This window comes from Brienomyrus brachyistius, chromosome 2 (assembly GCF_023856365.1).
Source record: "Brienomyrus brachyistius isolate T26 chromosome 2, BBRACH_0.4, whole genome shotgun sequence".
Classification (NCBI taxonomy): Eukaryota; Metazoa; Chordata; class Actinopteri; order Osteoglossiformes; family Mormyridae; genus Brienomyrus; species Brienomyrus brachyistius.
The window spans coordinates 7544077-7568159 of record NC_064534.1 but is presented as its reverse complement, the minus strand read 5'-3'; the positions used below and the strand labels follow the sequence as shown (position 1 = coordinate 7568159).

Here is a 24083-nt window from a genome sequence, read left to right as displayed (position 1 = left end):
CACACACACACACACACACAAGCACTGGTACCAGCAAGAGTCAAGAACCTGCAGGAGTTTACAAGGTCGACAGAACTGGCTCCAAGACCAAGTGATCCACTTTCTTCTGGCCGTTTCGCAGTTTGTCTTTCCCGACAGAACCTCGGCAGCGTTCAGCGCCGCCGGCCCTCTCCCTCACGGACGGGGAGTCCCCCGTCCTTGGAGCCCAACAACGAACCACACTGGATTTTACCTGTGCCGAGATGAATGCAGAACCACTGGCCGTACTCAGGTGCCTCTGACACTCTCAGTAATTAAATGACTAACGTGGCGGGCTGTTAACGAGACGCTGGCGCTGCGTCACAGTCAAACGGCGACCTATGCACCAGTTCAATGAATAAAAAGATAAATGGGAGTGCAACTTACTCCTCAGCAAATCTATTTCCCACGAGCTGCACAGAGGCCTCCGGGGCAAGACAGCGGCTCCTTCCAGAAACGGCAAAGCCCCGCCTCCCACGATGGATGCGTCTCAGCCTGGCGGGGAGTGGGCAGATGTGCATATAAAAACACTGACTTCCTCGCCGTATTTGAGGTATAAGTAAGGAGGTCGAAATTGCCCTCTTTAAGTACTTTTCCCCAGCACAGCTGTGACTAAATGGATTCTGGAAACTTCTGATGTAAGGGTGAGAAAAGTGCCAAGCAGGAGTAATTGCAAGACGGTACGCCCCATCTCCCCCCCCCATATTTTTATCTCTTCATTACTCTGCACAAGGCAGCGTCTTGTTTGGGTTCGAGGCTGTGCTTCTTATCGAAACTTGCAGGACCTTATTAAACCGGCGCCTGGATCGGGTCAAAGCCTCTCTTCATCCTCTCCCTGCCACGATGCGGCTGACACAGACCCGCTAGCTGGTCTCCGTTCTTCTCCCAGTTTCAGCAGTAATGACAGACTTAGTGCTGATCCTTTCCATAATTGATGCGGGTAGAAAGACACTCACAGCACTGCGACGGGGGGGGTTTGCTGACATGACAGGCACCATGTTTGAGGGAAGCAACTGGAGCAGTTCCTCTGACATCTGCATCCACCACACCCAGTCGATGTCCCCCCCCCCCGCAGGTTAACACAGGCCGCCCTCTTTGTCACGGTCTAGCCCTTCACCTGCCCGATTGCTGTCCTTTTTCCCCAACACACTGCAGAGGCTCAAGCCAAAAGGATGGGACTTGCTTCATACCTGACCAGGCCGCCTTCCAGCGTTCTCTCAAAACGACCAGCTGTTCCATCCTTCGCCCTTGGTGCTTACTCAGTACCACACATTACATTAAACAGACGCCAGCCTGACATCTCTCCACCTGGAGGAGGAACCTTTGCCGAAGGTCACATCCTCACCGGAACTCATTTACTTGGACGACAGGAACCCCTTCTTTAGTTTCATCTTGACCAAGGCAGTTACCGTGTCACTTTCTGCTGATGCGTCCACCTGCCCGTACTTGTTTGGGTTTAGAAGAGATTCAGAAGATGATGGACGATATGGCGAAGCTCCTAGACAAAGGAGAGGTGGCGATCGAGTCATGGATGACAGCAGGTTCCCAGCAAACGGCTCCTAACAGACTCCACACCGACTAAAAGATAACACAACTCCTGGCCTTTTTACAGCACGGGGAAAGTGCTCTACTGCATGATACTGCACAGAGGCAGAGGCGGATCCACAAGTCTGTTTGCACGTCTCTGGTGCCCTGAGCTTGGCAGCGTTCGCCAATCCATACATCTTCCTCTAATAAGCTGCGGGGCACCAGTTCGTCAGTGTATTAAAAGGCTACCGCTAACTGCGTGAGGAAGAGACAGTTAAAGGCCCATCTCCTCCTGAGCGGGATGGAAAAATGGTTAGTACTCAGGCAGGACCCACACGCAGAGCCTGCTGTTATCCCCTGCTGATAACAATTAACGTCGACAGAGACGTCTGTCCTGATAAACCAGTCAGGGAGGACCCTTTTGCCTACACCTCAATCTTTGTATTCCAAGTCACACGGCAAGCCCACTTTCAAGGCAACCTCCGAACCTGTCGTGTGTGCGTTTGACGATCGGAACCAGGGAGGACTCGACAAAGGGACAGTCAAGGAGGGGAGCATCACTCTGAGCGAGCAGAGCTCACCACCGGAAAACAGGATGGGGACATGGGAACAAGAGGTGGCATGGGGGAGACAGCTGCAAGCATGTTGCAAACAGCTGGGCCAACACACAGCCCCTCAGACGGTGTTTTCAGGGATCGCCGCACCCAGGTGCAGGGGGCAAACACGCGCGCTCTCCTGCTTCCTCTCAGTCCCAGGCCTTTATGTTTGTGCCAGTGATCCATCGCCCCCCCCCGCCCTGGGTCCCAGTCCATGCGGGCCCACCCTTAAGAGCGGAGAGCACATTTCCAGCAGACCGGGCCATCTGGCGTGTCACTGGAGCGGGGCGCTGGAGAGAGAACGCGGACACGGACGGGCTTGCAGGGGGGTCGGTTGCTAGGACACTGCGAGCCAGCCGCGAAGCATCTTAAGGCAGAACAGTTGGGAGACGAACGAGCAGATAGGAAAGCCTGGGCTCTCGGTTTCATGATGGCTCCCTTCGCAGAGCGAATGTTACAGGAGAGCAGCAGTGTGTCACAGATTGGCCAGGGTGTGTGTGCCTCTTTTAACTGATGCCATAACATTGGCAAATATGGAGGTCATTTTACTGTTTATCCATTCACCCAGCTGGAGACTCAACTGGCACAGGACGGGCCTCACCTAAAGGCACAGCTGCTAATCTCTGCTGTGATTGGATCACGCTAGTAAGGAAGACCCACAAATCTCTGCTGTGATTGGATCGGGCTAGCAAGGGAGATCCACTAATCTCTGCTGTGATTGGATCGGGCTAGCAAGGAAGTTCTGCTAATCTCTGCTGTGATTGGATCACGCTAGTAAGGAAGATCCACTAATCTCTGCTGTGATTGGATCACGCTAGCAAGGAAGTTCTGCTAATCTCTGCTGTGATTGGATCGGGCTAGCAAGGAAGATCCACACATCTCTGCTGTGATTGGATCGGGCTAGCAAGGAAGTTCCGCTAATCTCTGCTGCGACTGGATCAGGCTGTCAAGGAAGTTCCGCTAATCTCTGCTGCGACTGGATCAGGCTGGCTTCTGGCCACTCCATTACCCCATCCATTCATTTCCGATGGACCCAGAGGCCTTGGTCTTTTGGATAAACCCAACGTCTATCACTCGATGCAGTCGCCCCCCAATTTTTAATCTCTGTCACTGGTCCTTTGGGAAGCACCCGGACATGGACGGGCAACGTTTGAGAGCGAGACGATAAAACGGGTAGCAATGGCACGTGTGTGACCCCGTCCGCCCACGCGGCACAGTACGGCAGACCTGTCATGGTGAAGTACCTGCGGAGCAGATGGGTCATTAGCACAGACACGTAAACAGTACCGGTAACACGGCGGAGGCATTTCCATATTAAAGTAAAACCCTTTGTTCATGGCGCCTCCTGAACAGCAGCAAGCACAGGAAATACAGCCGCTTTGGCTGTGATCTTCTCAGGGAAAAGCAACACTAGGGCTTCCCTCGCCTCTCCCCGTCCGGCGCCGGAAAGAGGCAAGAAAAAGGGCTCGGAACTCCTCCTCGCCACCTCGTAATTCTGCTGTCTGCGGACGACCCGGAGCCGGACCCGGAGACCCAGAGTGGCCCTGGAGGAATGGCCCAGTTCTGCTCGGAATGTAAATGCACGGCTTGCGTGCCTGTGTGTCTAATCAGAGCCTCGTCGGGGATGGCGAAAAGAGGATTGGCGGAACGGGCCTCCCACAAAGCGAGCAGGTCCACACGATGTTCCAGAACATACATCTGTGGCTGAGAGCCGCACACACCGTGCCGAACTGCAATCATCCCCACTTAAAGATCATCGACAAGACTCCCGGGTTAAGATTTATCTAACATGTTTGGAAAGGATTATTCTCAGATGAACTCTCAGGCTGACAGGAATAAAAGCTTTAAGGACAGTTTGTCATATTCAGACAAAACTCCCAAATGCATACAGTACCTGCTGAAAAAAAAGCATTCAGGTCTATATATTACAGCTCTTTTCTTTCTCTCTATAGAACAATTAAGACTGAGGTGTGTTAATCACTAGTGTAATGAGCCATGCGCCATACAGTCGGCTAATACATATTCACGAGTCAGCGATTATAATGTTTGCATATGTATGACTATTAAAACCATGTAAACCCCCCCGCGCTCCACAGCCAGCAACCAGAAACGAGGGGATAAAGTGGGGGGGGGGAGGCGCGTGTGCTGGAACAGAGGGTACTTTACCAGCTGACAGTGTCACAGCCCCCATACTGTTACTGTAAAAGCTAGAATCTACACATGCAACAGCCCAAGTCTCCTTTCCTTAGAATCTCCCCCAATTCCTTCAAACAACAGGACCTCTTGCTAATTCTCTCTCGATGTTCACTCAGCTCTGTCAGTCTACCAGTACAGACTGGTTCTCGAGGGGTGTTAATCATGTCATTACCATGTATCACGACCTCAGGGTGTAATGATCTGGTGCTTCATCGCCCAGAACACGCCAGAGAAACCATGTTCCTTCCAAGCCCACCGAGCCCCTAACCCTCGCAGCTGCTTCCATCCAAACCAGGCGGATCTAACAGTATTCACACCCCATCCATCTACGGTCATAAGAGTGTCATGCCACCTGTGTCATTGTGGCAGGTGCTCCGATCTGCACACGAACACCTTGGGTTCTTTGCTCATGGGTACTATGCTTTACATACGAGCCCCCAGCCAGCTGGTCTCATGCTTACACGTCCCTGAGCTCCTGCAATACCAGGAGTGCCGAGACGACTCTGCGAACCAAGAACCCAGCAGATCTAAATTCAACAGCAGAATCCAAATGTTACTAAGAGCTCCCTGACAGCAGGCTCAAACAGCATGCAGTGAATTGACTCGACTCGCAGAAGCAATCAGACAGCACCCTGCTTGCATCACTCCCATGTCTCTGCTATTGCTATTGTCATTTTCGACCACATCCATACCCAAAATCTCGTGTCGGACCGCCTCCTGTTCTCACAAAGGAGACAGCTGAGGGTGGGCATGTCGACCGCTGTCATGCGGATCCCACAAGGCTCAGCAGCGACACACGTGGTGTTCCGGTGTAACTACACCCCCTCTTAGCGAAGGCTAAGACAATGGGCGTGAGATGTACCATGCTGACCCACACTGGGAGAAGTCTGCAAAAGGAGAATGGTTTGCGTTTGTACTTTGATGACGGGCCAGCTTTTACTTTTATAAATGATACTTTTTCAACAGTTCATGCTTGGTTTCCTAAGCAGGCATGCCGCATTCTCTGCAAAACTGGAAAAGCCACAATAGATTCCCCCCCGGATTTCTGCCGTTACCAGGGTTACTGTTCCAGGTTCGGTCGTCCATTGTGAAAAATTCATCGGGGGGGGGACGTTGCGTCTTTGTGTCTGTCGGCAAGGAGGCCGTCAGTAGGTAAACACCGGCACTCTTGCAATTCATACGCTCGACCGTGAAGACCGGACAATTCTTTGAGTCCTTCCTGACTCCCCACGAGAAGATTCCAGTGTCGTGCTTTAATAAAAGAGCCGAGGCGGTCGACTGGGAAGCCTGAGCGTGTGGTCGACGACGCCACACACACACAGTCCCCCAGCGGAGCCAGTTAGAAAATCCTGGTGTACCCAGTGACATGTCTTATTAAATCAGCGTACGGCAAAGTGAAGTGCAGACTGAGCACTTCTCTCCCTCTAGAAGCACTGGATAAACGCGCGGAGATCCATTTTAATTACAAATGGCACTCCAACAGCCTTTTCCGGCAGCATGAAACGGAATGCTGCTTTAACAGGATACGGACATGAAAGCCGATGGGTTTAGGCTCACACTGCCTGGTACATGGTGCTGTCCAGAAGCATTAGGTACAGTCCCTCACATCTGAGCTCGACCCCCCCCCCAGCATTCTGTCACTCGAGTCACTAATGAAAAGCTCGTATCAAGTGCAGGGCCACCTCCCGTGACTGAAAAGACGCAGCTGAGCCAGCCGTACAAACTCTTAGATGGTTCTGAAGTAAACAAAGTGAGCGAAATCCTCTAATCTCAACGAAAAACAAACTCGACTCCGAGACGCAGCACTTTAAATGTCCTATGATGTATAATTCAGCTACCGGTCCTTGAGTTCCTCCTGCCGAAGGAGGTCCCAAAAGGACGGAAGGTGCTGGCAGGCCATGCGTAAAACGGCACTAATGCAGACGAGCGGGAGCGCAGCAGCCTGAGATGCGGGCGCACCCTCACCGCTGACATGGCCCTCAGGGATGCACAATCCTCCGCAAGAGGCTCCAGAAGCTGAATCGCAAATAAAAAATTAAAAAAATACACCCAAGGTTCCTCTCAGTTTATCTCCGCCAAGTCCCCTTCCCCCCGTGCAGCCGCTCCCTAGTCTTCGCCTGCCCGCTCCGCTCACCGCGGCAGAACCACTTACCAAGGCTGAGGGCTCTCTGGGGTTCAGGCGCAGAACAAAAAGCCGAGGCCTATGGCATCACCTTGCTGCAGAGCTCCAACGTGTACAGGAGCACCCTGGAGGGCGTGACAGATAAAGAAACTATCCATCCACTAAACATAGTACTGCTGGGGAAGGCAATGCCAGGCAAACGGCGGCCTGTAGCTTGAGGAAACCCAAGGGAGCACACTGCTATCAGAAAAAATATACCCATAAGCCACCAGGAAGGGGTCCACAGTGCCCGCGCTGCATATGACTGAACCAAGGGACACTCTTATGGTTTATACAGAGAATTGCATGGATCCTAGGAGCATAAGCCCACCGTCCCACCAGAACGGTCTCTTAAAACACCCAACTGCCGTCTCCGCAGGAACAAAGTCAGATACCTTCGCCTTGAAAACTGAAGCCAGATTCTTCCGCAGAGACGAGCTGAAGCCCGATTCTTTCTTCCTCAAAACTAGGATGAAGCCGGTTTTCTCACGCAGCTACCACTGTTTTGAACACGTCGGAGGTGAATGAATGCTCGGCCACTTATTAGGGGTAATGCTGCTACCGTGGTTGAGCGTCCTGTGGACCTCTTGCTTGAGGCCCTGTCCATCTGTCACCAGCCGAAGCAAAGCTACGGGAGTCTATGAAAGGCGTATGATGTATGATACATACATGTGTACACAGAACCGCTTCAAAGACCTCAGAATATTTTATATACACTAATTAGATCAGAAGTCATTTCAAGCATCTGGAATGTGCGAATTATGTACAAAACGGGATAGACAAACGAGCAGAGCTTGTGTGTGTGTGTGTGCGAGAGAGAGAGACAGAGAGAGAGAGAGAGAGAGAGAGAGAGAGAGAGATGCAACCAGTGTGAGAGTTGGCATCCTGGGAGATTAGCCTAACTCCAGGAGGTCTGGGAGCTCATTAAAGGTCTCATTGTGTACAGCATGGAATTTGGTCTCCATGTGTTGTGTTAACTATTGGTGCACAGGGCTGACCTGAGAAACCAAAGGCCTCATTCAGCCACGACTAACAGACTTACCATGGCTGAGACAGAGACCTTTAAAAAAAAACGGCAGCTCATGTCCTGTTTGGCTCTGAATTCATACGAAAGTCCCTTAAGGAAAATTCATTAACTTTGAGGTACAGATCTTTAAATGCACGACGCAAAGACATTTTTGGGTTCGGTTTGGGCAGAGTTTACGAGGCACGCCCGCTATGTGCGTGACTCAGAGGAGCAGAGTGAGCGTGCCGAGAGCGGGCTTTCGATAGCGCCGCCATCATCCAGCTACGGATACGGATTCCGGGTTGCGACAGAGGAAAGTCCTTCAAACTCTGCGTGGAGTTATCTGCTGCGCTGCGACTCCTGACTGCAGCCTGATCACATCCACGAGGCAGCCCTCTTTACGCTCTTCTCTATGCCACGTACGCACGGCTTCAGATTTGCCTGTTGCCTCTATTATTAAGTATTCGCATAGGTAGCTGTATGGGTCTGGGCTTCAAGGGCAGGACGCTGTGTTTTATGAGAAGCATTTCACACAGGTCACAATGAAGCGCAAATCCCTCTGTCCTTACCGACTGTGCGGCTCTGACGATGCTCTATGTTTAACACTTATACACACTGAGGCTCAAGCCACTCGAGAGAAGCACCCACTTTATAAACAAAGGTGAGCAAATGCAGATGTAGGTCGATAAGCTAATTCAGGTACTGAAACGAAACAAAAATAGAAGCTTGGTTCAGCTAAAATGCCTGCTCTAAAAGAGGCTAATGATTCAGCATTCAACTCCCAGGGCACGAAAGTCTTGCTCCCGCTAGACTCCAACACAACAAGGCTCTTCTCCGACGAGTCACAGTGTGAACCTTTCTTCTGCATTTCTCCTTCAGGTGATCTTAGATCTTCTCCTGGGTGGCTGAGCCGTGCAGAGATCTCACTCCATCTGCTGACGGCTCATTAAAGTGGCATCGCCACTGGTTTTTGTGGTACCAGGCTTAATGATAATCAGTGAACCGGTTCCTCTGAAAATACAGTTCAACGGCCCAACACACTGACCACCTAGGGGTCCCGTGGGCGCCTGCAGATTATTGTCAGCAGCTAGAAATTGTTACGCATGGTTAAAAATCATCTGCAGGCAGAAGTTTTGGAGGCTAATTAGCGCAGGGTTTTTTTTTCTCTTTTTTTAACCCATCACCTTGGTGCTCTCAGTCTAATCAGAGGTGCAAAGGTAAAATACTTTGGCAGCATGAAATGAGACCTGTTATATATCATTACAGTTTCAGCTCTACCCATCTGAGCAGCGGGGCATGAACTCAGCTGTTCATACAGCCAGGAGGACTTTCAGCCGATGTCTTGGATTCCCTATCACAGGCCCAGGGCTACTGAGCAGGAGCGTAAAATACTAACCGTTGCGAAGGACCACAGTAATGCGACGCATGGAATAATGGCACAAAGTTAAACATGAACCTTCTTCATGGTGGTCCTACACACCAGGTAATCAGCTGGTGTTAGTTTTGCGTGTAGGGTTCTGCTTGAGAATCCTCCATTTCCCCTCTGGTGGGACACCATTCACAGTCCCCATATAAGGCAGGATCGCTGGGTAAACACTTAAATCGGCCGTTTCCTGCAACTCAGTAGCATGTGCATTGTGTACTGGATCCCGAGCACACAGGACTATTCCATCCTGCTGACCCCATCTAGGATGACTTCTTCACCAAAACGATACAGCGAAAGGCTGGTATGGAGACAAACACAGGCACCAGAAGCTCCTACGAAGATCCAGGGTGTAACGGCAATAGATTTTATGGTGCCTCTGACCGCTACAGCCTTATCGACTCCGACGTCAGAACCAGAACGTAAACAGGGAGCCGACATTTCCTTGGGGGTTTTTTTAATCCAACATCTGTGGGAGTCTTAATATCCCCCAAAATGGCATCGAGCAGTAAAGCGTGTCAGCAGAATATGACAGAAAACCCCCATGAAATCATGGAGAGACCATATAACCGAAGAAAAGTTATGAGATTCTTGATTCCTGTAGGGCACTGCTTGTGCACTGCATGTCTGCGGTAATGTGTGATAATCTATGTAAGAGCCCCAGTTTACATTTTATGACCGAGAATCTCATCTCGCTGTCAAAGTAGCATGGAAAAAGACGACGTGATCCTTTGGTGTTATGTGAATAAAGTAAAACGGACTTCAAGACACCATAAGATATCAATAATAAAAATACTTTTGCAGTAACATTCTACCTTTAGCTCTTCCTGAAAAGGTACGATTTTTTCCAAAGGCTGACCAGAGAATAGGGTATCGGCTGACACTGCGAATCCCCTGACAGAAAGCCCAGCAAACACAAGAACGCTGGATCTCTCATACTTCCCTATTATTTTAGTTTTTCTCTCGTCTCCACAGACAGAGCCCCGCTATTTGCTATCCCTCCACCAATCGGAGCTCCTCCTTGCTCGACGTGACACAGATACGGTTCTCCCAGGAGAACAGCTCACCTGCTACAGCCATGAGAACCTTCCACGGTCCTCCCGCGAACATTCACAGAACGCTTCCCGGAACCTCGGTTCTGCTTTCCCTCTCGGGATGGGTACCGCAGCCTGAGGCTCCCAAACAGGCCCCGCCCCACCCTGCCATGCGGCCGCCCACTCTGTGCGAGGGCTGCAGAGGGAGGGACACACCCACAGCCGCAGGGGCTCCTGGGACTTCTCCCAAGGCGCCGTGGAGGGGATTAGATTAGGCAGCATATGCTGACACAGATCCCCGGATCCGTTACTCATTAGCTCGGCGAGGAGCGTCTGATGGCACAGTCACGATGGAGATACCCCCCACCCTGCACTCATCCAACCGCAGCTCCTTTAAACAATCACGGTGATTTCAGAGATGCCTCCAACCACCCACCACCCACCACCGACCCCCCACTCCCTCCACCCCCCACCACGCTGAAAACCAGAAGCAAGAATGCGGCAAGCCCGGCCCGGACTGTACCTCGCCCCCGTTTGGGCTGGTATCACACCTCCCACACGGTCTGACATGTCTGCAAAGCAGGTCAAGGCCATCTGCTGTAGAACTAGACCGTTAAATAGTCAGGCACGCATCTACTCATGAGCTCTTCCCAAAAGTCGGTCCGCAGAAGCACGCCTTGGGCTTCATCCACGCAACGTCTGATCTGGGCCGCAGACCGGCTGTTTCAGCAGCCGCCGGGATACGGGGCACTAATAAGAGCCGACGGGGGGATAAATCAAATGGAAGCAGGCCGTAATTATCATCACATGCGTCCTGCCATTTGTGCTTATTTAAAGGGTGTCTTCCATGTGTTGCCAATGAAGAGGCCGGGTCTGCGGTCAGGTCGCCTGATTGGTCTCTCCGACGCGTTCGTGCATCTTCTGTTGCGCAGATATGGCTCGGCCTGCGTCTGGGCCGGATAAAGATACCCCTGATATGGAATCCGTCTGTTTCCAGGACCTTCAGCATCCAAGCGGGACGCGAACGCAAGGGAAAACAGAACCTACCGTCTTCGGAAAACAAAAACAGAGCTTTAGATTGTGATGCTAGAGGACTTCGGGGTATTTTCACAGAAGCCAGGGTGCCCGGCGTACAAAGGGTTTTATTCATTTAAAGCGAGGAGAAAGGACTCTTTAGAGAGACCCCAGTGGCGATTCTTGGATTTTTTTTATGTGGGGGATATGAGAGGGGTCATAATTCGTACAGATGGGCCAACCTTATCATTAGCCAATGATATGGTTTTGAGTCAGTGAGTGACAGGGAAAAGATCACTTCTAGGGCCAATCAGCTTTCAGCCTTCACTAGTGCCCCTGTAGCCCCTACCCTGCACACGACCCAAAAACGCTCCAGAGCTGGCAGCCCCGGATCACCAGTCTCACCCACATGGTTCCTGTTAAGGTGCCAATGACACGGATTCTGCTTATCGTACTACACTAAGGCGACTAAGTTAATGAAATGGGAAGTTGTCCGAGAGTTTTATCGAAGCCAGCATTTCATGCACACTTCCTGAGCACAGAGCTTACCAGCTGCAGGAGTAAACACACAGAAATAGCACGCGGAGGCGGGTCGGAAGAAGCCTGAGAAATGCCTTACTGCCAGCGGCTCCCAAAACTTAATAAAATGCGGCAAATAAACGGAATTGCCTTAAATTCCCTATAGGAGTGGGAGAGATTACATTAAGGCTGTAGGAGTTACTTAATTTACTACAGCAATCACAGCGCCGTCGCTACGGGAACGACAGACCCGCTGGAGGGGGCAGCCAATCCACTTCAATTCCCATATTACCCATCAAGCCGCGCCCCCCACACCCCGACGGAGTGTCTGTTGAAGCTCCGAATGCACATCAACACCATGAAGAGCACATGATAGCCCGCGGGTTGCGCGTTTATCTTCAACGCCGACCCGTGTCACGCGTGCCCCGCCACAGAACCGCGATCACGGCTGCAGATGTTGGCGGCTTCCCGGCCCACATGAGGAGCTCGCCTCCGTGACCTGAGACTGACGGACGGCGGGGCTGACCCCCAATGGCGACACCCAGCCCCGATCCACACCGGCGAGGGCGTGAAAACGAGAGCGAATATTAACAAGACCGTTCCCCCTTGGTGGTCACAACAGGGTGGTTTCCATCTCCACACACAAGAGTGTTGCTGGAGGAACCCACCTTACACATGGGTAAGCTGGAGGTCCATTGCACAGGTGATTGTGAGCAACCCAGCACAGGGAATACCAAGCCAAGCTCTTCTCCCTGAACCATCATAAGGAGAGCGATTCCCCAGGCGTTCCCTGTAACCTCCGCCTCCCCCCTCACAGCCTGGTTAACAGCCACCGTCAATCAAACCCACAGCACTGCATGCAAACCAGGGAAATGTCCACAACGGTTCCCAGGCAAAATTGATTCGCGATTACGTGGCCGGACTGACACCCATGGGAGAGCACGGTCAGCACTTTGCCGGCGTAAACGATGGCTGTACAGGGGTTCAGAGGCACGATCCACCCACCTTCCACCCCGCTGTTGTTTTTAAGAATAAATGGGCCACTGGCTTAGAAGCACCAGCAGTAAGCAGATTTTTCTGACATTTTACATTTTTCATTTTGCCGTATACGGTCTACGAGCTGGAAAAAGCCACACTGTTCTGCCAGCATGTTCTCCTTTTCCTAAGCGTCCTAAGGACCTTGGTCATTTTACACAGCCGCACATCCGTCACAGGGACGCCGTCGGCCGGGGTTTGCACCTTCCCTCCACACCGCGGCCCCTGGGGACAAAGGGCCACTGTGAGACGACCCTTCCTCACTTCCGAGGGGCTTGAGAACGGCAGCGAAAACACTTGGCTCCCTAATCCGGACGACCCGGCCATTAAGTAAATCCGTCGCTCCGCAGAGGAGGGGGGTTCCCAGGAAGCACAGCTACCCGTGACCAGCTCCTTGACGCTCTAGAGCATAGAGGACAGATTAGCCATTTTCATTTGCCACAAACAAACACGGAACAAGTGCGCTCGCCGCCACAAGTAGGCGTGAGGAGATTAGGGAGGCGAGTGAGGGGGACCCATGCCAGCGCACCCGTGTTTCTGAGTGCGGCGTGACGGGGAACAATGCGTCGCCACGGTGAGCAGCGCTAACGCCGGCGGGCACAGCAGCACCGCTCCCGGTCTCCATTGCTAGATGCCAGCGGCTGGTGGCATGTGCGCCCCGAAGCGAGGTGAGCCTCTAACGGCTTTGCATTCACGACTCACTCCCGCACCCCCCCCGCCATTCCCAGCTCTGACCCATCGCCTAGGTTCCCTCCTCAATCCCACTGGTATGTGGACACAATGGGCCCCCAATACCACAGAGGTGGGGGGAGGGGCTTCTCTACTGTACGGCGGAGTCTGTGGGAAGGGCCTACCCATCGGACCCCCCACCCCCCAGCGGCTCCATGACATCCATCAGCATTGACACCCCAATGACAGCCCAAAGAAAGCTCAACGCCCCCCACTCCCACAAAAGGGCCCCCACTACGGTAATTTTGTCTCCACTCAGGCCTTGTTAAAACCACATGAGGGAGAAAGCAGTGGTAACCTCACAGTCCTGATAAAAAGCTAATTGGGAAAAGTATCTGTGATCACATATGGTTTTGCAGAAATATTGTAAACAGAGGTCACCTCTGAATTATGGTGAGAAGACAAACCGTACCCAGAACCATGCAAAATGAGAGGACTATCCCACCAAAGCTGGACCAGCTACGGCGACAATTACCCCTCCCCCAAACCCACAAGACACCCATAAGCATTTCAATCCTGCCTCTGCTACGTCTGGTCGCTTCTCCTGTCCCGGCAGCGGTTCCTGAACGCTGGCCCACTGAAACGGGAGCGCAGGTCAGGTCAAACGGGGAAGCGGACGCAGGGGGGAGGGTCGCGGTGTCTCGGAGCCTCGCCGGCCGACATGGGAGCCGAGGGCTTTCACATCGACGTGAGGCAGATGGCGTCACGCTCAGGTGAACGTCACCACAGGTAAAACTGTGTGTAGCTCCTTAACCGTGGGATGACCCCTCCCTCCCCCCCACCGAAAGGCAGAGCGGGTGGGAACCAGAGGCAAAGCACAACATAAATGCAATACATCAGCAGGGGGCCAAGGATGCCTGTGAGGCACCAGCCAATACAGTGACGGTGGGGCAGGGGGGGACAAAGGGCTGGCTGAATGGGCCCCTGGGGGGGAGGCTGAAGAGGCCGCAGGAGGGACCAAGCGACCCACACACAGGCTCTCAGCACGCACCCCCCATGGGGAGCTCTGCTAACCGTCACTGTCCAGGCAGAGTCCCCCTTCCCACAATGCCCTGCGCAGAGAGCCGGCCCCTCTCGTTTGATCTGGTCGTTTGTTAAATGAGCGGCACGGGTCAGGAATACGGATGCGCTCCGCGCGCCAAGAAGCCAGCCGTGGCTCCCCCCACAAAGGAGTGCGCTCTTTAATTGCACGCCTTCTCTCCAGGTGACAGGAACGAGGACACTGCCATCACCCTGAAGATTCCTACAAAGCCCTTCCTCTTCGCACTGAGAGAACCGGGAAAAAGTAATTATAATGAGTGCGCTTTCAAGCCTGGTGCTTTGATAACACAGAAAGAGGTTCAATACAATACGGCCTGCGAACATTTTAGCGTAAACAATCGCTGGAAAAAGGAAGAGGGCAACATGAGCATGAGCTGCAACACCGGGATGGAACCGGCAGCCATGCTAGATTTTAACTTTTGGACTCAAGCTCTTAGGCTTCAACTCTGAGGGTCAGTGGGCTAAAAAGAAATATTCCGGCAGGACTCGGGGGGGCATTAAAGGGGAAAAATGTATGGGTAAAATCAATAAAAATCTGTAATTCAATATCCTACACACATATCAGATTTCACAGTTACAGGTTTGTATCTAGAACTATTTTTTTAAATCCGAATAACAAATTCAGATTCAGGGTTACAATAAGTTGGGGGAGGGGAGGCAGGATTAGATTAGTGTCTTTGTGAGACACGGCCTAACAAACTAATAATATTAAACGCGGTTGGAGAACATGGTCCTGAGGAGGGCGGAGCTCCGCGTGCCAGAGACATGCGGTGTCGCTCTCAGCCAGCTGGCGGCGACAAATCCGTACCCAATACCAGGAGCCACACATGGGAACCTAAGCTACACCTAAGCTACACCTTCTGAATTACCAGCTACCCATGTGAGAAAAATGTATAAGGGCAGCAGATTTGTCGAGGCCTGATCATCTACAGCTAGTTATCAGTGCTGTACAATATCATTTGGTCATCCAGCGGGTTTTCAAGCAATTGGGTGCTGTAGGCAACCTGGAATCGCGAAATCGGAACATATTCACCTCTGGCGGGAAATCCGAAGGATTGCCTCAACCCAGAGGCATGTCCTGGGCTGACTGAGCTGAGGTTGTCAGCGGATTCCCTGGGTCGGCGTTGAGTGAAGGTTCGCGTGAGTGTTGGCCGGCGCCAAAAAAATACCATGAGCAGACGGCATGCTGTCTTTCACTAGCAAGCAGCCCACCAGCGATCCACCACCAATGAGGCATGGAGGAAACGTTACAGGCCCTGCAGCCCATGCAGGGGCTCACCAGGGCAGCACCCCCTCCCCACTCTGCCATGCCCTCATCTTCTCACCTCGCTCTGGCTATTTTACACCCAGAGGAGCAAAACAGTAAAAATTAATATTCTGGCTAACTAGTAACAGTTCATTTTATGCAATTTCTGAACTATTAGGTATTTAAATAATCACAAAATAATTACGGTTAATTGGCTGTTTTATTTTCAGAGGAGAGGAATAAATAAAATATGGTGTTATTTATCTGTACAAACAGGCCTCAGAAACTCTCAAAGACAGACACAAATGTCAGGTCACAGTCAGAAATCAAATGGGCCAGTCAATCACGGCTAATTAAACCGAATCCCAGCTAGAATTAAAATCCACAGTGACACACACACACACACACACACACACACACACACACACAAACACAGACCCCTCCTGAGTGTGAGTGAAGTTGGCCCGCCTCCTCCCCACCCCAAGAAACCTAGAACCAGGTTTAAACCCAGCAGTCTAAACTAGTTCCCTCAAAGCTCAAAATATGGAGGATTATCGCTGAGCAGCAAAAGGGGCGATATAAATATTTTTTTTCTAAGGAATGGAATTAAAAATGCACGAAATGCCATTCATACCTGCAGCAGTCGGGCTGCCAGAAGCTCATCGCGCTCCAGGATTCAGCCGTCAGAGCCGTCAAAACTGCATTCCTTCCGCACAAGGCACCTGGCTGCCTGTTTGACAGGTATCTCTCAGCGCCCCGCAAAAATAATCCCCGCCAACGAAAGGGCCTCTGACCCCCTATAAAAACCAACAAGCGCAAGACAGGACGATCCACTTCACTGGACCGACGAGTCGCAGTGTCACTTAAACACCAGACTCACCATCAGCTCAAATCAGGACGACGCCCAGTGTGTCTGTTTCTATTTACCACATTGTGGGGACTAAATAAGAAAGTAAAAACCTGTTACTTTTCAGCTTGTGGGGACATTTTTCAGGTCCCCACAATATAAACCTCAATTTTATAAAAATCTGTGAATACCATCAAAAACTGAGAAATGCCAAAGTTCTTGTATTTTGTTTAGTTACTTATGGTTACGGTTAGGGCTGGGTGGGGGTCAATGCTGTCATAATTGGGAATCGGATTTTTCCCCACAGAAATGAATGGAGAGTCCCCACAAAGATATAATTACAAACCTGTGTGTGTGTGTCCACAGCCACACCCGTCAGCTACCCTTACGGCTCAGGGTCAACCTTACAGTCAGCCCTCCTTAACCTAAACATAGTAACACCCGGCAGAGACACAGGCTCCCCTTCAGTTCCGAAGAATGTGTAAGTAGGCAGGACTTCCAGCAGAACCGCTGGAGAAATCCGCGAGGAGCTGCACGGGATTCTGAGGGGCGTGCGGACATAAATAACGCACATTGCTAATCTGGGCTTATCTCAGTCGACAGGACGTGTTGAAAGGCACTACTTTTAAAAATAAACAGGCGGTGCTTAGCCAAACTCACTCCCTGGTTAGAAAAGCCCTGATTTTATTTTGCGCTGCAGCTGCGTTTTGCGTAAACATAACTAGCAACGGAGACTGGAGGAACTGCAGCCAGTTACGCAAAAGCCAGAAACACTTTGAGAACATAAAAGAAGAACAACAGACTCTGGACGGCTATCTGGCGATTCATCTTCGGCTTGGGCTAGAACAATAGTCGAGGCCCGGGGTCTTTTGGCGTGTGGCAACAGTGCCCCCGTGGGTGCGGGAGAGGAACTGCAGCGGGCACCCGACACAGCAGCGTTTCCATTACGGTACGCTGCCTTGCTCCAGGCCTCTGGTAATTCCCACCTGTTCAGATATTTAATTGAATACATTTCTATTTTAAGATGTGGTGGGGGGGTTTTTTTTCCACGGCAGTCTAAGAAACGTGAAATACTCACACTGCCATTTCACATTTAGCAGTGTTTAAAAAAAAAAGTCCTGAAAAACACAGGACACACACAGAAAAGCTGCAGTGACATAAGAGCACCTCGGCACGTGACATAAGAGCACACCGGCACGTGTTTACTGACAGACTGTGCAACCTGACACCTCCGCGACAAGTCACACATTTTAACCAATTTATTTATACATTTAGAACAAAGCCAGACGATCCGCTTAGGTGTCCAGTGCCAGCAGCCCCTAGGACCAGGAGACCTGTTTCGTCAGAGAAATGCCTCCAGAACAGGTACAATTCTGGGGTGACTGGCGGCCTTTTCGGGGCCAGACTTATGTGACTACGATGGGGAGAAGTGAGCACGACAGGAAGCCAGTTGGCACCTACCGGGAGAGTCCAAACCAAAGGGAACAGCAGGGGAAGGTCAGAGCCCAGATCCCAGTCTGCTACCAGTACCGGCCCACTGGCCCGCTGGCCCGCTAACGGGCACCTCGGTCCGTTTCAGGGATAAGACTACACCGGGGGGGGCTCCCTCCTTCCAGAATTCCAGATGGGAAGCAATCTGCCCGTGTTGTCCGTCTGTGAGTGCCCTAACAAGCCCCGAGCCTCCGCAAGTCCCCCGTCCTCGTAATCCGCCATGTGCTCGGCTCCGAGCGTGGGGGAAGTCCGAGCATCCGTTTCGCAGGGGAGCCAGCTCATTTAGCAAGCCGCCTGTTGGACAGCGCCAGCACCCGGCTCAGGGCTTACGCACGGTGCTGTGGTACCAAGCAGCACCATTTCACATGCATCTCCCCCAAGCACCAGGATTAAGGGCATCGAATTACAACAGGCCAGACCAAGGGTACGTAATCTGACTTTAAGGATAATGCATCTGGCTGTACAGCTTGGCCGAAACAAAGGAAATGAAAGGCTTCCAAGTGACTTTCAGCGCATAAGAAGGACAATACAGTTATGGAAGAGGTGTGGTCAGAGGATGGGGGTGTGGTTAGTATATGGAGAGGTGTGGTTGGCATGTAGAGGGATTGTAGTTTGTGTCGTCAGTATATTAAAGCGTGTAGTCAGTATGTGGAGGGGTGTGGTCAATGTAAGGAAGGGGGTGTGGTCAGTATGTGGAGGGGTGTGGTCAATGTAAGGAAGGGGGTGTGGTCAGTATGTGGAGGGGTGTGGTCAATGTAAGGAAGGGGGTGTGGTCAGTATGCGGAGGGGTGTGGTCCATGTAAGGAAGGGGGTGTGGTCAGTATATGTAATGTTCTTTTTGTTTCTGACCAGACATCCCTTACACTGTACTGTGTACAGTATTACTCCCCGGCAGACCGAATGGAAACTCTGAATGGAAGCACTTCCCACTGTCCCAAACCCAAGCAGAGTGGGACAAGCGCTTCCTTAGTCAGCCCCATCACTACCACCACAGTCCACAGACCAGGCATGCAATCCAGGCCAAGACTGCTGGGATTCAGAGGGTCGGCTGGCCCGTACCTCAACATCCTCGCTGCTGACGGCGAACTCCAGCGTGGCGCATGGAGCCTTCTGCTTGGCCTGCGTGGACTGGCCCATCTGGAGGTTGAGGCACCATCCGACGTGGTCCAGCTGCAGTCCAGAGACGTAAAACCCATCAGTGATGCCGCACGAATCTCTACCATTCCAAGCATCACCAGGCGTCCGGATGGTAACATTTTATAATGTTATACTGATGTTAGTCTGTGTAGCCAGTGAATATGCAAACAAGAAAAGGCTTAAACTTGATCCAGTCTGACTTCATTCAACATTCTCATTTCAAAACAACCGTCTTCGAGGAGCCTGAGTTTCTTCCCATAACTAATCACTGCAACCTGCTGCTCACAGGAACCCAGCGGGCCCATAGAAGGAGCTGATGAGGCGGAAACCAGCGATAATCCTGCCAAATGAAGATCTTGTTTCCCACCCAAGGCAGGAAGGATAGCAGCTGTGATCTGCTCACAGTCCCAGAGACAGACCGCTAATGGCACCAGCCAGACAGAGAGACACGAGCGGCTGAACTGCCCAGGATTTCAGGTGGGGCTTCAGAGATGCTGCCTCCTTGTGTGAGGACACATAGACTTAATGGCCACTTTACCCGGTACCCTATGTAGTACTAGGCTGGACCCCTCTCCAGAACCACTTCTTTGGTCAGTCAGTTGCGTGTTCAGAGGTGCATTTCTGCACATAATTGTCATACTGAGCCACTTCTGGTGTTCCTTTAACATGTTTGGCCATTCCGGTCTGACCACCCTCATGATATGTTCCATTTAACTCGGATGCTGGAAGTTGGAGCTGGGAATATCATCACACCCAAGTCAACAAGCCAGGTTCGTTATAAGCAATACCAATCCTAGCCAGGTTCGTTGTAAGCAATACCAATCCTAGCCAGGTTCCTTGTTAGCAATACCAATCCTAGCCAGGTTCCTTGTTAGCAATACCAATCCTAGCCAGGTTCCTTGTTAGCAATACCAATCCTAGCCAGGTTCCTTGTTAGCAATACCAATCCTAGCCAGGTTCCTTGTTAGCAATACCAATCCTAGCCAGGTTCCTTGTTAGCAATACCAATCCTAGCCAGGTTCCTTGTTAGCAATACCAATCCTAGCCAGGTTCCTTGTTAGCAATACCAATCCTAGCCAGGTTCCTTGTTAGCAATACCAATCCTAGCCAGGTTCCTTGTTAGCAATACCAATCCTAGCCAGGTTCCTTGTTAGCAATACCAATCCTAGCCAGGTTCCTTGTTAGCAATACCAATCCTAGCCAGGTTCCTTGTTAGCAATACCAATCCTAGCCAGGTTCCTTGTTAGCAATACCAATCCTAGGCAGTTTCGTTGTTAGCAATACCAATCCTAGGCAGTTTCGTTGTTAGCAATACCAATCCTAGCCAGGTTCGTTGTTAGCAATACCAATCCTAGCCAGGTTCGTTATAAGCAATACCAATCTTAGCCAGGTTCGTTATAAGCAATACCAATCATAGCCAGGTTCGTTGTTAGCAATAAGAATCCTAGCCAGGTTCGTTGTTAGCAATACCAATCCTAGCCAGGTTCCTTGTAAGCAATACCAATCCTAGCCAGGTTCCTTGTAAGCAATACCAATCCTAGCCAGGTTCGTTGTTAGCAATACCAATCCTAGCCAGTTTCGTTGTTAGCAATACCAATCCTAGCTAGGTTTGTTGTAGCCATTGTTAGCAATACCACTTGAACCACTACAAAGTTCACTTCTGTTAGTGAGGGATGCAGCCATCTTTAATTGTGAGGTTGGGGTAGTGGAGGTTCCTGCAACTTTCCGAGGTGGATGTCCAACTTCGGGTGCTTCAACTGAAATTTCTGACCAGGAACTTGGAAATTATGACTTACGAGTGGAACGCACCATCATTAACCAGGTGTTTTCACCCACCAAAATCCCATTGACTCTATGTTCTTTTGCTTGCCACTGGTTCGAGCCCCAGCCTCAGCAGAATAATCGTGTCTCTGCGTCTCCCTTGAGCGAAGCCCTTAACCCTCAAAACACCCCAGGGGTGGCAGATAAATGGCCGACCCAGGGCTCAGATCCGAAGCTTTGCTCTCAAATCTGCGTGTGTGTGGGTCTCAAAGGAGGACAAGATGGGGTATGTGAAAAGACTCATTCCAGTGTACCCGTACCTGTGCAAATGGCAAATGAAGCAGCATTTTATATCACATTCAAAAAGGATTAGTCGTTATCCATCCTAATGCTTAGACAATCAGTGTGTGAACCTCTGGGCCCAAATTTTCTACTGTCTGCATTCAGCTGCAGCCACAAGAATCTCCATTTGCTGCAGCAGGCTGTCCGCGTTAGCGGGCAACCCAGGCATGAATACCTAACAAACTGGCCGTTTCACGATAAAAAGGACGCCGTCCACAGGGGAGCCTGTCTCTCAGAAAAGTGACTCACATTCCCGTTATTTATAATCCACTTTTTCTGCGCGCTGCATAGTCACACGCTGCGATGACAGGCCCATTGACGACACTCTTGTCTACCTAGCCCCTACGCGTAGCGGGGGTGGGGAGGTGCGCTCATAGGAAAGCACCCTCAGGCGGAGCAAGGACCTTCTTTGAGGGGGGCCGATGACAGAGCCGCACCGACCAGGCAATGGCTGAGTTGTCCTTCTCCCTCTTCAAGAAAAACTGAGTCACAGATGCCTGAGTCTCACAGAGCCCAATTTCTCAAACCTGTCACAGGTAGTGTTTAGACTTCAAGGCCTTAGAAGCTTCCTAGCCACAGCAAATGCATACAAGTGGTGTAGGAATTGAACAATTCACCAAACTCAACATCAAAGGGAGGGATTCCAGGCCAGAGCTCACCTTTTTGGGGGCAAAAATCTTCTGTCTGAACATGTGGATTGTGTCTGGGCCGGCTGAGGCCCAGGCCTGCGAGAAGGCCTCTGCCTTGTCTGGCTGGAGATGGACGTTCTCCAGCTGCTGCATCAAGAATGCTGGCTTGACATTGTGATAGACAGCCTGAAAGGGGGAAGGGAAGGATGAGCAGTCTGAACTTCTCACCAGGACTCACCACAGTGCAACACGGCACTGCACCACACGCTGGCAACCGCAGTGCAAAAAGACAGTTTAGCCCACGTTGTTACAAAAAGACAGTACGAGTCTCCCATTCCCCTGCCTGCTAGTACTACCAGTTTACACCCTGCATGACGCTGAACTAGCAGTCCAAGAGCAGTCTACCTGACCCACATCAAACAGAAGGTTTAACTGTTGAACTTATCCTTGCAGGACAGCTTGTCAAAATCAGGAACTATTAAAGTACATCATTTATAAACTCTATGGCTGACTGTGAAGGACTCGGCCCTAGGCACAACCTGCCCTACGAATCACAAAGGAGCACTAGAGCATTGGACTGCCTGGCAGGGAGTTGGGAGGGAGCAAAAACATGGACTGTCTGGGGGTCCCGAAGGAACTTGTTGGGCAACACTGCACTACAGAGCTAGATGAGGAGTGACAAGGAGTGATCGAGTATGAGGGACTCAGCCCTGGGCACTCCTTACCTGTTCTATGATGAATGACACGGTTTCCAGCACCAGGCTGAGGGCCTGCTTCTCCAGCGATAGGGCGCTCTGCAGCTTCTCCTCCTCCTCCTTGCTGAACAGACTCTCTTCCTAACAGATTAAGTCACACACTCATTAGCTCCCATTCCAAAGCAACCCTGGTCGCAAAACTTGGAATCAGTACAAACACAGCAAGGGGAATTACAGCAGACTGATGGTCACCTCTTGGGTCAACGCCAAGATGATGATACAAATAAGGACAGCGGCATACCTTCAGGTGAACTCTCTGAAAGATCCGTGAGAGAAGCCTGGTGAACTTGTTAATGTCTATAGTGTTGATGTAAGTCACAGCTTCCTTAATGCTGGAAATACAGGAAGTAAATGTTTTAGTTTGTGGCCATAAAGTGCAGATGGGATGTAACTTGGAAAAAAACGTTGCACAGTTTAACACACGGGAGTATAACATGCGCAATTAAAAAAAAGAGTAAGAAATGATTTATTGTTTTTCAACAGAATGTAAATTTGCAAAGGAATATTAGAAGTCTTTCTGCCACTCAAATACAATACATTTTAAATTATTTATCTAATCAATTACCCGAACCTGACCGCAGTGTTTAAGTACGATATTACATGTGCTGCATGATCGATGGATGGATGAATGAATGGATGAATGCCCTCTGCTTCTTACGATAGAGATATGATAAGTACCTCGAAGAGTGAGCAAAGAACACGTTATATACGCATACCCCGCGACGCGTTTACCTCCAATGAAATTTGACATTATTCTCTACATTGTTAGTAAGAAAATCCACTCGAGCAAGATTATTTAAATAGGTTGCTTATGTACAGCTTTGATCCAAAACCATTAAAACGACACAGTGATACAGCACGGCGTTTGAAAGGAGCTTGGAAAATAATAATAATAATAATAATAATAATGCCACCAAACAGAAATCCTCCCACGTTTAACCTCGAACCTCAGAGGTCAGACAAACATCTCTTCCGTGGGACCTTTTATCAGACCGCAACGGAGCAAAACAGGTAATAAACCTGTAACAGCGGACAGACTGGCGCAGAATCCCTTACAGATGCGGTCACTACTGAAGGAGCTCACTGGTAAAGGGCTATGAAGCAGCAAAGCACCTACCAACTAGTAATATACACCGTTACACAGCCGGCGCAATCGTTAAGTAAATACGGAGAATATGGTGTGTGATTTTCAATACACAACCAAAAGTTATACAAAGTTAACCATATAAAACATTTGGTTATTCGCGTTAAATGCATTATAGAATCTAAGGGTTATTTTTTTACCTTTGGGTTTCTTTGATAATTGCAGCCATATCGGTAGTTTAACTGCGGACCCAGAGGTATTTCCTGCACTTCCGGGTCTGGATCACGTGGGCCGTGATGCAGTTCTAGAAATCATGTTCTACTAGAAAAAGCAAACGCCGTTGAGGCATTTATTACACTCCAAATGCACTAATTATTATTAGTAGTAGTAGTGGTGGTTGTAATAGTAGTTAAAAGTTTTTTAATAATCGTGTACTATTTTTTTGGCAATGATCTGTAGTTGTCACACCCGCGCCTCTCTGTTTTTTGTGTG

At 50.6% G+C, this 24083-nt stretch overlaps 1 protein-coding gene across 3 annotated transcripts in view; it reads right to left on the bottom strand.

Moving 5' to 3' along the window:
* The window catches only part of commd10 (COMM domain containing 10), a 36390-nt gene extending 12365 nt beyond the window's left edge, over positions 1–24025 (bottom strand). The window contains exons 1-6 of one of the 3 annotated variants that reach the window (XM_048999550.1): positions 23792–24025; positions 22749–22839; positions 22478–22588; positions 21783–21938; positions 18943–19053; positions 406–513 (exon numbers count right to left, since the gene is read on the bottom strand). In XM_048999550.1, coding sequence (XP_048855507.1) covers positions 418–513; positions 18943–19053; positions 21783–21938; positions 22478–22588; positions 22749–22839; positions 23792–23820 — 594 coding nt within the window. In that variant the 5' untranslated portion in view covers positions 23821–24025 and the 3' untranslated portion in view covers positions 406–417. Of the gene's footprint in view, positions 1–405; positions 514–18942; positions 19054–21782; positions 21939–22477; positions 22589–22748; positions 22840–23791 lie in introns of those variants that run through there. The other 2 variants (XM_048999549.1, XM_048999551.1) reach the window with 2 other exon arrangements.
* Between the last annotated feature and the right edge of the window lie 58 nt (positions 24026–24083).